This window comes from Myotis daubentonii, chromosome 6, assembly GCF_963259705.1.
Source record: "Myotis daubentonii chromosome 6, mMyoDau2.1, whole genome shotgun sequence".
In the NCBI taxonomy this organism is placed as follows: Eukaryota; Metazoa; Chordata; class Mammalia; order Chiroptera; family Vespertilionidae; genus Myotis; species Myotis daubentonii.
Genome location: NC_081845.1, coordinates 9411736 through 9425140, shown reverse-complemented (window position 1 = coordinate 9425140; position 13405 = coordinate 9411736). Strand labels below are relative to the sequence as shown.

Sequence of the window (13405 nt, the reverse complement as noted above, 5' to 3'; positions counted from 1 at the left end):
GCAGGGGCGTGGGCACGTTGCTTATGCCCTGGCCACTGGTCAGCTGCAGAAATAGTTGCCTGACTCAAGACTCAAATATGCCATTGGACTCCGAATAATTGTAGAAATTATTTTGAAAAGGAGCCACCTCCTCCTTCTTCATTCATCTCTCTTGGGGGGAAAATGGGTCCTGTATATAGCTCCTGCATAGCTTCTAGGTCCACAGAGTGAGCAAATATGGCAGCAAGCCCTGCCACGGTGGCCCTCCCAGCTGAGTGTGGCAGGTGTGGTGGGATGCGATGCATGGGGGTCTGGTTTTCTTGCAGAACATCCAGCTGGTGGCAGATGGCTGCTGTAACCTCCAGAAGCAAATTCAGATCGCTCAGCTCTTTGGGGTTCCCGTTGTCGTGGCTCTGAATGTCTTCAAGTAAGTCAGGCGTCCTCCTTTCAATGTGGTCGTAGCGCTTGGGCCGCCCTGTGAACTGGGTTTGTGTCTTAGGATGTTGGTCTTTCTCTGCTTCATCTGAAAGAATCCAGGGATACTCTCCTCTTTCTGTTTGTTTGGTTTGGTTTGATTGGTTTCATTACAGCAGAAGTGTTCTCAGATGTTACTAGGGGAATGAAATCTATATAGTGACTTACATTTCTTTGGCCTTTTTTTTTTTTTTTCATTCCACCCAGCATTTCTGTTTGAAACACTGTGGATGATCAAAGGGATATGTTATGGAATTTTCTCAATAAAACCCTTAACAACTTGAAATATTTGAATCATGTTGCAAGGGATTTTTTTCCCCCCATGTCTTTCTTTAAGTCTGATTTATTTAAACATGATGTAACCACTTTTGATGTTTAAAATATATTCAGTGTTAGGGAACAAAGTTCTGTATAAATGGTTAGTCTTTCTTTAAAAACATCGCTAAATGAATGCAGATGCAAAACCACAAACATTTTCATCACTAGGACTGACACCCGGGCTGAGATTGACTTGGTGTGTGAGCTGGCGAAGCGGGCTGGCGCCTTTGATGCGGTCCCCTGCTACCACTGGTCGATGGGTGGAAAGGGGTCGGTGGACCTGGCGTGGGCTGTGAGAGAAGCTGCAAGTAAAAGAAGTCGTTTCCAGTTCCTGTATGATGTTCAGGTAAGACCCCACAACAGTCCTGATGGCTAATGTTTCTTATACTTGAACTGGTGCTGACAGCTTTGCACGGCTCGTCCCATTTGGTCCTCACAACAGCCCACAAGCAGAGAAGGAAGAGAAGGGGAAAGAGGTTAAGCCATCTGACAGGGCCACATTGCCAAGGGCAGGCCCGAGCTCCCTGCCCCAAAGCCTGCGCTCTTGGCGGTGCTCTGCTTCCAAATAGTAGGCCTCGGTGAGGAGGAGCTTTGGAGAATTGGGTCCCACCGCTAACACTCTCAGGATGTGCGCAGGAACAAGACTTTGGAGCGTCTCCATACAAGACTTCTGAGCATCTTCATAAGGCTTGTCTAATCGTGGGTCGGATTTCCTTTGTTCATTTCTACAATAGCTCTTCTCCCTCGTTTTAGTTTTCTTGAGCTATGTTTAGTATATTTAAAAAAAATTTTTTTTAATTATGGTAAAATACACATAACATAAAATGTGCCATCTTTATCATTTTTAGGTATACAGGTCAGTGGTATTAAGTATATTTACATTAAACAATAGCTCCCCATTCCTTCCCTCCCCTCTGCCCCTGGCAACCACCATTTTACTTTCTGTCTCTATGAGTTCGACTTGTCAAACTCTAAGTAGCTCATGTAAGTGAGACTATGCAGTACTGTATTTGTCTTTTTGTGACTGGCTTATTCAGTTTTCAGTTCCTTTGGGCTGAATACCATAGACTGGGTAGCTTATAAACAACAGAAATGAATTTCCCACAGTTTTGGAGACTGGGGAGTCCAAGATCAAGGCAGATTCAGTGTCAGGTGAGGGTCTTCTCACTGCATCCTCACAGGGTAGAAGGGTGAGGGAGCTCTGTAGGGTCTCTTTTATAAGGGCACTAATTCCATTCATGAGGGCTCCACCCTCATGACCTAATCACCCCCCCCCCCCAAGCCCCCACCTCCTGATACCATCACCTTAGGGATTAAACTTCAACACCTTCAGGGGACATAAATGTTCAGTCTATAGCAGTAACAACATAATGTCAAGATGCATCCATGTTATTGCATATGTCAGAATTTTCTTCCTTTTTAAAACTGAAGGGTCATCTGTTGTATGCACATACCACATTTTGTTTATCCATTCACCTTTGGGCGACGTAGGTTGCTTCTACTACTTGGCTATTGTAAATTATGCTGCTATGCACATGTGTGTAAAAATCCTTCTTTGAGACTCTGCTTGGAATTCTTTTGGATATATACCCAAAAGTGGAGTTGCTGGATCATCTGGTATATTTTTAGACATAGCTGGATAATGAGCTTTCACTAAGAAAATCTGACTTCCAGGACCTCACTTTTCCTCAGTTTACCCCGGCACCCACCTAAACATCTCCATTCTGCCTTCTGTGGCTCCAGCCCTGGCTCCTAGCTTTGTCCTCAGAGGTAGCCCGTGATTGCCAGAGTGGGTAGCCTGCGGCTGACTGCTTCTCCATCCCTCACAGATCCTGTCGGTCTGTCTCTCAGATGTCACAGCAATAGCGTCACCCCTCCTTCCTGTTCAGATGGCAGTGGCCAAAAGCTGAATAAGAAAAGGTGAATAGTAGCATTGCCTGGAAGTCTAGCGCTGCGTCACCATGAGCGTGATGTTGACCTGAGGCGCAGGCTCCCTCTGAGGAAAGCTCGGGTGCCGGGCATAATGAGTCCTTTGTACATTAACTTCGTTGCACCTGATGTTCCTGTTGGGGAGGAATTGTTGACATGCCCCCCCACCACCACCCCTCATTTTACAGATAAAGAAACTAAAGCACAAACAGGTCACCTGCCCAGTGTCCCACAGGCAGAAAGAGGTGGAGCTGGAAGAGTATTCGGAATGATGGAGGCCATAGTCCTGCTCTGTTCTTCAGGATTCAGCACTGTGTTCACAGCTGGGGGTGGGGAGATACTGCCGAAAGGGGCAGTAACTGAGTGACCTGCCTGGAGAGGAGCATGACGGATGGGCCCAGAGTCCGTGCCAAGTGAGGGAGACAGTACAGGCTCAGGGGATGTTTGTGGAAAGAAGGATTTCAGGAATGTACTGGGATGGTTAGCCCAGAACAGGTTTGTCATGTTGCAAAGCCATTGTATGAATGAGACTAAAATGTTCTGCGTTGCAGAGGTGGTGAGGGTAAATAGGGGGAGGAGACTTGGGTTTTACATGAAGGAAAGTATTCTAATTAGAAGCTGTGGGTTCTCTGACCCTGGAGATGATAAGCAAAGATAGAGCCAGCCCTGCAGTGGGCACATCAGGCATGTAGCCAGTCAGATGGCGGCTGGCCCTGGTGATCTGTATTCCTCCCTGCACCCTGCTGCTCAGGTAAACCTTGCCCGGGTGTCAGCGCCGGGCACAGCCCTCAGCCCTTTACACAAACTGTAGGAAACTCAGTTGCAGACCATTGCCATCCAGTCTGAAGCACCCACCCCACTCTGAGCGGCAATGACAGCTTTGGTTTTTAAATGAATGATTTCATAAGTGTGTCTCTTTTCAAGAAGACCATCCCAGGTGAAAAGGTCAGGGAATAGAAGCCTGTTCCTGAGTTATGCTGGCTCAGACATGCGCACTAACCCTAAGATGAACCCTTTCCCTTCCCACTAAATTTATTTTTCCTGAATTCCCATTCTTCATGGAGATAATGCTGTTAAAATGTCTGCTCTCCTGTGGAAAGGGAAAATTTATAATAATGTGGTCTGAAGTCCTGCATTTGATAGGTGGCCTCAAGGCCAGGATTCTTACCTCCTTTGCCAGCATATGCTGCTCTCTTTTCTTATAACAGAAATTAGATTTGAGCTGCATAATTGTTTATTTGATAATCAGCCTCCCGGCCTCTTGTTACATGACTGTTTGTGAAAAGAGTTAGTACTGCTCTGGTTCACTTCATCCTGCCTCCCTCAGAGCTGTGTTCCTGTCACTGGTCAGTGAGCCCATTTACAACCTTGTCTTGTAACAGCATAGAAATCTGAATTTGTTGGTGCAGGCGATAACCGAGCTCATACACTTCTTCCCCTGATTGCTTGCATATTTAGTGCTGGTGAACCTTTGTAGACTAAGTAATGGTTTTCTTGAAACCCTTTCTGTTCCCTTTTGTCTACACACACACACACACACACACACACACACACACACACACACACACACACACACCGTGACTAATCATTAGGTGCTTGGCAGCTTGGTAGGTGTGGGATTGCTCTGCAGGAAGAAAGGCGATAAAATGCTTTTGGATGAATCACCCTGCTGCCCCTGCTTCTCAGTTCAGACTGGGCTTGTGTTGTGTGCCTTTTGGGACCTCCTCCAGCTCCATCACACTAGGAACGTATTCAGTACAGGATCCATGGCGTCTGATTTCGGATGGCTCCACCCCTGGCCTGTGTTACAGAAGAAACACCTGAGATCACTTGGAGGAAGTTGAAATAGTGTGGGAGCACGAGGCATGATTGCTTGTGTGTGGGGAGTAGAAATGGCTCGAAACCCCCATGGAAAGAGGAATAGTTAGAGAGAAAGAGAGACGCCTGACCTCATAGACACTGTGAGGCTGGACAACAGCAGGGAGCCCATAGTTAAAGCAAGAAACAAGCTACACTGCTGACTTGGGGGTCTATGCTGAACTTTACAGAAAATTGAGTTAAGCAGCCACTCCTCGAGAACAATTCTGCACATTTTTAACCAAAGTATCTCCTAATTCAAGAGTAAGCAACTTTTGATTAGAGTACTGGAGGCAGCTGTTGATTCATAATAATTTAAAAAATTTGGAATAAAATGCAGTGACCTAATTGCTCATAGGAAACTTATCATGTAGGAATTAACATATTTAAATTTTAATAGAATGCATCACATTCTCGCAATCATATTGTCACCAGAAAGGGATTGGGCCCGCGGCAGGCCTGCCTAGGGCGGGCCAGTAGTGTATGGATTCTTGATTTCATGCAGGAAAAGATTTTACAAAACGAGTCCAGGTGATTTTGAGAGCATATTTATTAAAGCTGGGAACAGTAAAACAAAGGAAGGGCTTAGAATAAAAAAGACAACAGTAGAGAGCCTAGGCCAGCCGTGGGCAAACTACGGCCCGCGGACCGGATCCGGCCGTTTGAAATGAATAAAACTAAAAAAAAAAAAAAAAAAAGACCGTACCCTTTTATGTAATGATGTTTACTTTGAATTTATATTAGTTCACACAAACACTCCATCCATGCTTTTGTTCCGGCCCTCCAGTCCAGTTTAAGAACCCATTGTGGCCCTTGAGTCAAAAAGTTTGCCCACCCCTGGCCTAGGCAGTGCTCTGCTTTAGCTCCCTAGAAACAGTTAGAGCAAAGAAGTGAGCCACGCCGGGCTGCGTGGACTCATTGGAAGTAAAAGTCATAGTGACTGTTTTTAGCTCACTGAAAAGTCATAGAAAAGGGGCCTTTGAGACAGGTTTAGGGACTTAATGCAGGATAAGCTGCAGTTGCCACTGCCTGTTGCTCCCCTGGTTGCAAGTCTCGAGGGGAGAATTTAGGAGAAAGAGCAAAATTACATGTGTTCCTAAGATGATGTAATGCGGGTCAGAACTTCATTGTCCTGAGGGCCCAACCCTTAAGGGAGTGGTCGTGCAAGGGCTTGTTATGGGTGTCATATGAGGCTATTCTCTCTGGCCCCTTGTTCCTCCTCTAAGGGGGTCATATGACTAGGACAGTGATGGCAAACCTATGACACGCGTGTCAGAGGTGACACGAGAACTCATTTTTTTGGTTGATTTTTCTTTGTTAAATGGCATTTAAATATATAAAATAAATATCAAAAATATACATCTTTGTTTTACTATGGTTGCAGATATCAAAACATTTCTATATGTGACACGGCCCCAGAGTGAAGTTAGGGTTTTTCAAAATGCTGACACGCTGAGCTCAAAAGGTTCGCCATCACTGGACTAGGAATATGCCAGGGGAAGAAAGGTCGGGGGAGGGTTTGAACCACAAGACCAGCCATATGAAAGGTCAGGAGAGGGTCCAAACCACACAACCAGCAATATGAAAGGTTGGGGGTGTAAACTGCACGACCAGCAGTATGCTAGGAGAGGAAAGGTCACCCCCAGCGTGAGGTCCTTGTGTTCTCAGTTTTGCCCGTTGCTAGGCACCCAGGGCTTTCCGCCCGGTAACCTTCTGTACCTGGCCTATCATCCTTGCTCTGCTCATGCCTGTCTCACTGCCCACCACAATAGTGTATCAGTCACATTAGACAACCACAGTCCCCTTTAACAAGTTAAGAGCTCCCTCCAAGTTCATCTTCTGCATGACGTTTTCTTTTGTATTATTACTTTTTACAATACCTTTATAGCTGACTAGTGTGATATCTCTGCAAGCGCACAGGAAAATAGGATAGCAGAGAGACAAATCCATGTTTGCACTTTACTAGCTAACATTCCTCTTTTCGTACCGTTTTTCAAGCATAAGTCGGTGGATTATGCATTAGAGATGCAGAAACAGAAGTTCTGAGGAGATGGGGGACTTACCCCCATAGCAAAGGGACACTTAGAGTAAGAAGAATAAAGCTTTGGGGTCATGCAGAATTGTGTTCAAATCTTGACAAGGTTTAATTCCTACTTCAGATACAAATTTGGGCAAGTTGACTCATATCTCTGAGCCTCGGCTTTCTTATCGATAGTGTCTGAAAGTAACACCAATTTCAAATTCACCTCGTTGCTGTGAGGACCAACTGAAATGCCTTGGAGGAAAATGCAGAAACGTAGGAAGCTGGCAAGCAGTGTAAGATCTTCCTCCTGCCACGATCACTCAGAAAGAGAGAGGGCCTCCTGAATTGACTGCAAGAATTATCTTGCAACGCAGGTACCTTTGGAGACTCTAGGATTGATTTCCTGTCCAAGCGGTTTAAAACCAGGAATTAGAATCCAAGGCTTCTAGTGCACCGAGAAAGAGATGTTGGGCGTGGCGAGAGCAGCATCTGGTGTTAGAATGGTGGGATTGGACGAACCTGGGCTCAGCAACCTGGGTACTTGGGTTCTGGCTAGGAAAGAATTCAGAGCCAAGACTCAAACTATAAGCGAACATTTATTTGGAAAATCACAGAGGTCAAAGAAGTAATTCATAGAAGAATTGGGCTTGGGAAACAAGTTATAGAGCAGCGGTTCTCAACCTGTGGGTCACGACCCCTTTGGCGGTCGAATGACCCTTGCACAGGGGTCGCCTAAGACCATCCTGCATATCAGATATTTACATTTTGATTCATAACAGTAGCAACATTACAGTTATGAAGTAGCAACAAAAATAATTTTATGGTTGGGTCACAACATGAGGAACTGTATTTAAAGGGCCAGAAGGTTGAGAACCACTGATATAGAGGCACAGGAAGGGCCCTTGGAGCTTAAAAGTAAGGAAGATAACGGTGATGCACAGTGGGGGGGGGGGGGGGGAGAGTGCATTGGGTCTTATGTCCCAGGGGTTTTAAAGTGGAGATTTTAGGGGCGGTCTCAATAGACTATTCATTAGCTTTCCAGGTGTGTTCTTTCAGGATCAGGGTCTCCACTGATTGATTGGTCAACTCTAGGGCAGGGGGTCACTAGTCAGTGCAGCTGGTCCTGACGTCAGCCTTGGCTAAGGTGTTGCGTGTCTGGTTTTGCTGCTTTTCTGGGCCTCGAACTAGAATAGAACTGAGGCCTAAATGTCATCTCTAGGGAGGAGAAGTCAGGGGGTCCAAGCCCAAACCACACGGCCAGCGATATGCTAGGGGAGGAAAGCCACCTGGGGATAAGGTCCCACTCTTATAATTGTCCTCTGCTAGGCACCCACGGCTTTTCACCCTGATGACCTCTGCACCTGGCCCGTCGTCCTTGCTCTGCTCCTGTCGGCCTGCCCACCACAGAAAGGCACCACCAAACCAAAGCAAGACGTTTAGCGTTGTTTCTCCATTAGAATGGAAAACCATTCGTGATATAGCAGAAATTCAGCTGCTTTTGCAAAGGATGGGCTGGCGCTGAAAGTCAGCTTGCAAATCAGTCTGATTATTGTTTGTTAAATCAGGAATTGAGGTTGAAAATCGTCTCTGTAGCCTTCTTCTGACCTTGCAAACATCTTGAGGTGTAACCTTGACAGCAAGAGGGGCTAGTGTTTGTTTTTATTAAAAGGTCTTTCCTGTTCTTTGTGTGAAGCCATTCTCTTGATCACAGCGAGGGGGCTGGATACAGGGAAATCAAAACAGACCTGGGACTGGCCCAGGGCCCCAGCCAGCATCCCTCCTTCCTGGACGCTTGTGCTTTCACTGCCCGGACGGATGGTTAGGCGTCTTCTCCCCTGCTGGTCTTTTTAACCAGTTAACTGCCACCGTCCAAAACGGAAACCATCCCCATGCGCCACGGTATTTAGAATTTAATTTAAAAAATCAATTTGCAATGAATATTATAAAAATAAATATATTACTCACAATTCGGGTGTTCTTGAATATTTTCAGCTGAAAATTCTCACAAAAAAATGGTTTTAAAGTTGATCAGGGCTGCCACTTAGGGAAAACATTTTTTTTATAGACACGCGTGGCGTGTGGGGAAGGGCCGGCTTGCGTCTGCGGACCCTTGTGGCGTACAGTGGGTTAAGGCAGGGGTTTTGTTTTGGTTTGGTTTGCTTTGGGTTGGTTATTGAGGAATTATTTTCTATTTCTTAATGATTGAAACTTGAACATATGCCAGTTGTCGGTGGGGTTATCCTTTAATGGGATTCCAGGCATTTGCAATCAGAGCCTCAAATTTTAAATAAATAAAAATGCCTTCGTATGGCTACTTATATGTATGTATATGTAGTGTATATATAGTGTTTTTAAATTGTGGTAAAAATATACATAAGTGAAATTTCCCATTTTAACCATTTTTAAGTGCACATTTTTTTGGCGTTAAGTACATTCACACTACATATATGTATATATAGTTTTAGTTAATAGAATTTAAAAACCGGCAGTGACATTTTTGCACATCTCTGTATGTCTCCTATATTTCAGAATCATTGCAAAGAAACACTCCAAGGAGAAGGGACGTTCTTTCTTCTTGTTGCCCTTGTCCCTGTACTGTTTCTCCCCCTCAGGGCCTTAGACCTCCTCTGGCTTCCTATCCTCAGCCCTGTCCTTGGTCTGTGTGGTTCCCCCCCAACCGCACCTCCCTGCCTTCCCCCTCCCTGTGCATGGAATGTGTGGCGTGTTCTATAGGAAGCTGCCCCTTGCATCTGCCATTCACTAAGTATCCCATTCAAGAACCCATTTCTCTTTCCTATGTACTCCCTTATATTCTCCTTTCCTACTGATGACCAGGCTCCGGTCATCCAGCCTGAACTGCTTCTGTCCCTCACCACCCTCTTCTGCCCTGGCCTCCTCCCCATGGTTCAGCCCTGAATTCCCATATCATCTCCCCTCGACCACACCACACCCACCTGCAAACTCTCCTGACATCTCTGTCAAAACTAGATTCTCCTCCAGCGCTGGCTTCCGGGGTCTCTGTCAAGTCTCCTTGGGCCTGCAGTCTGTCACCCACCTCCTCAGCCGCCACCTGCTCGCTCACCTGTGTCTGATGGGTCTCGGGAGATCTGACACTATTGCTAGCACCAGCACAGCTTTCTCACGCAGCCTGCTGGGCCCCGTGTGATTCTGGCAGAGCTCCCCCGGCTTCGTGTCCGATGCTGGAAATAGCACCTGTGAGAAAAACAGTGATCTGGATCTGCTTCCTTTGTGCATGTCACAGGGATTCCTGTGGCTTCATTTAAGTGCCTTCCTCTACCCTGAAAAAGGGGCTGTCGCTATGACAGAAGTTTCTAGAAATGGATTTATTTCATCTCAAATGATGGACCAATCAGGACAGACTGAAGGATGTGAAGTGAACTGTCAGTGTCCCAGCACATGTTAGCTGGTCCATCCCTGCCCTTCTGACTTAAATTCAGACATCACAGCCTTGTATGGGGACAGTATTCATTTTCTCAGCTTAAAAAGCAAGCACGAAGGCGCATTTTTAAAATATCATTGCAGATGTTATCATTAAAGGCACCACGTTTAACGGACCACTTCAGCAGAGAAAACGACACCCTTATGACGAGACAGCATTGGATGAAAGGATGTGATGGGAGGACCTGCTGTATTCCTTCCCTTTGACGTTGCTATAATCTCCCGTTTGAGAGTGTAGAAGCTCACCGTGTGAATTCCTTATTGTCCCTTCTCAGGCACAAACGCAGATTTCTGGCCAGGAGCCTTTTTCCTTCCCCAGACCCAGCGATCGCCACACCCCGGTGGCCTTAGAATGAGTACCTCTGGGCGAACTTGTTGCTCAGGCCAGCGAGCCGACAGGGATGGCCGCTCAGAGGCGGCTCATGGACGTCAGCATGTACATCGTGGCAGCTCACATGTGCTGCTCACGTGTGCTGGTTTCCAGCTAAGGACATGCTTTGTGTCGAGGATATGGACCTGTTGTTCTCAGTTACACGAGAGCTGCTCTCCTGACCCTGAGGGTACGTTGTAAGGAACTCCTTGCACCTTGGGTACGCTCTGTGTAAGTTACCAGCCGATGGTGTCATGTTTTAAATATATTTTTATTGACTTCAGAGAGGGAGAGAAAGAAAAACATCCATGATGAGAGAGAATCATTGATCGGCTGCCTCCTGCACGTCCCCTACTGGGATCGAGCCTGCAATCTGGGCATGTGCCCTTGACCAGAACCGAATGCAGGACCCTTCAGTCCGCAGGCTGATGTTCTGTCCACTGAGCCAAACCAGCTAGAGCACGTTATACTTTTTTTTTTAAATACAGGAAAGGTTATTTACCAAACTGCACTTGCAGGTCATTTAAAATTCATGCTTCATTTAAAATACAAAATGAAATAATTACTGTGTCTATAGATTTCTATTGAACTTGCAAGTTTATTCATCGGTCCTTCCCTTTAAATATTTTAGGGGCATTGGCAAACATTTTGTCCACATCACAGCATAGGAACGTCTCATTCGTATTACTTCCCCTCTGTGGCCTTGGTGAAACAGAAGAACACTGTAGTTTTCATTCCGTGTGGCTGGTGGAGACACGGCAAAGTGGCCAGCACTTCAGCCGCCGCGGGCTTGTTCAGAGCGAGCGGAGTGTGGGTGGGGGAGCGCTGTGTCCTGCTCTCCTGGGTCTTCCTGGAGGTCTGAGGGCTGCGGACGGCGATGCCCTGTCATAAAGCTTCTCGCGTCCTCTTCCTCCAGTTCCAGCAGTTTCATTTCTAACTCTCTTCTGTTTCACTTAATATACTATTAACTTTATTTTCGCCCATTTTCTAATCACCAAAAAAAAAAAAAATTTGTTTTATTTCGATAGCTGCTTTCTGGAACCTGTAGATCCGTTTTATTCCACGAAAAAGCAGGTCTTAAGTAACTTCAGTGACTAATTCCGGCAGCTCCCACAGCCTTTTCGAGGAGGCTGTGCTGTCTAACGTGGAGCCTGGATCGCCCCGTCCACGAAGTGAACACTGAGGAGCCTGAAGGCCCACCCTCCAGCTTACCTCTATGCTGCCACCACTTTCTGGTGTGCCCGCTCTCTGCAAGGGACGGCGCCACAGCGTGGCCGCTGGTCATAGTTACTTCCTGTGCTCTGCCACCGCTCAAGTTCAGAATTCATTTCCTCGGTTGCACTAGTCACATTTCACCTGCTTAACAGCCACATGAGGCTGGTGGCCACTGGGTGCGAAGTGCAGGGAGAACATGTCCATCATCACAGGAAGTGCCCAGTGGACAGCTCGGTTTTAGACTATTTCGGTTTCCTGAATGTACATTGAAGAGGTTTGGGACCTAACCAGTGCAGAATATGCTCAGGGTTACACTCTGGGTGAAGATGAAGAGTTGACGTACACGGTTAGCTCAGAATGATCTGAGGTACAGTACTAGTTGAGGCACCAGGCTTTGTGAAGTAGCTTATTAATATGCCAAGCATCATACAAGAGAATAGGCACTGTTTCCAGAATCAACCTTGTGTTTGCTGCCATTCACACCTTGACGTGTGCCTTCCTCTGTGTGTGGAATCATCTTTCCTTTCAGATCCTTGCTCAGATCTCTCACGTCCTTCAGGCGTGATTCAAGTCCTTTTTTACGTCTTGCCTGCTTTTGCCGATTGCCTGCCTTCCCTGCAGTCCGGGACCTCCCACCCTTAATAGAAGGGTTCCCGGAGCCCTTGTCACACACTGTCCTGTCCCATTTGTTGACTCACCATTGTCCTCACACCACGAGTGCTTGGTACAGAAAGTCCCTGAAGTTCTTTGCACTGCGTGACATCTTGCAAGGACTTGCCGTATATGGTTATTTATTCCCTCACCAGACGTTTATGAAATGCCTACTGTGTGCAGGCCACAATCCTAGGTAGGGATATGAGGATGAAAGATGTGGTGAATAAATAAATTAGTAAATATTTATGGAGCCAGGGGAAGGCCAGGCATGACTAGTGCATAAACACTCATAATTTAGTTTATCGTTTTACTTGTTTCAGAAAAACTACCACTTACTACAGAGACTATCAAGTTCAGGTCAGGATCATTGGGCTGAGCTTGGCTTTCTTTTTCTTTAAGGATTACACTTCTGCCCAGAATCAAGCAGAGAAACAGCAGGCACTTCCTCGCCCGCTGGCACAATATAAATAGCCCGTGTGCAATGGGAACTGCCTTACCGGGGCCTTTTTTAGTTTTTGTATTTAACCCAAAAGATCTGTTAACTGAGATGTTCTTTTTATTTATTTACTTGCACATGTAAGTGAAAAGGGAAGATTGTGGTAGGGGGCCCAAGAGAACTTTGGTGGTGGGATTTCTGGCTGCACTGAGCCGAAGCCCTTTGTTCATTCAGCATGCGGATCAGGGCATTGGCGGTGCAGTCTCCCGTCCTCTCGCTGCGGGGGGACCAGGGGGCATCCTCACCTCTGAGGGTTGGTGAGGCTGGGTCTGTACACTGAGGTCAAGTTGGAAACCAAGGGTGAGGAGAACAGGCTTCCCGCCTGGGTCTCGGCCGCTGGCCCCTCCTGCTCTCTGCACGGCCTTCTGCTCCGGCCATGTGTCGTGCGGGAGAGGTTGCAGTTTTCCTGCAGGAAATAAAACAACTGCACAGCCCTCACAGTCAGCCTGGCACCTGCTTGAAATTCCCACAGCCCTTTCAAATGCATATCAGAAAGGAAGACAGGTTAGTTGTTGACCAAAAAACCTCTATTTCCTTATGCCCAAAGGATTGGAAGCTGGGTCTCCAGGAGGGATTTGTCCAGCCCGGGCCCACATGCTGAGCTCACAGCAGCATTCCACACAGTAGCCAA

The 13405-nt window shown here is 46.6% G+C and overlaps 1 protein-coding gene across 4 annotated transcripts in view; it reads left to right on the top strand.

Moving 5' to 3' along the window:
* MTHFD1L (methylenetetrahydrofolate dehydrogenase (NADP+ dependent) 1 like) overlaps positions 1-13405 on the top strand; it is a 162006-nt gene that overhangs the window by 102930 nt on the left and 45671 nt on the right. For 3 of the 4 annotated variants that reach the window (XM_059700019.1, XM_059700021.1, XM_059700020.1), the window contains exons 23-24: positions 306-406; positions 940-1117. In XM_059700019.1, the coding sequence (XP_059556002.1) occupies positions 306-406; positions 940-1117 (279 nt within the window). Of the gene's footprint in view, positions 1-305; positions 407-939; positions 1118-2600; positions 2692-13405 lie in introns of all 4 variants that reach the window. The other variant, XR_009453358.1, reaches the window with a different exon arrangement.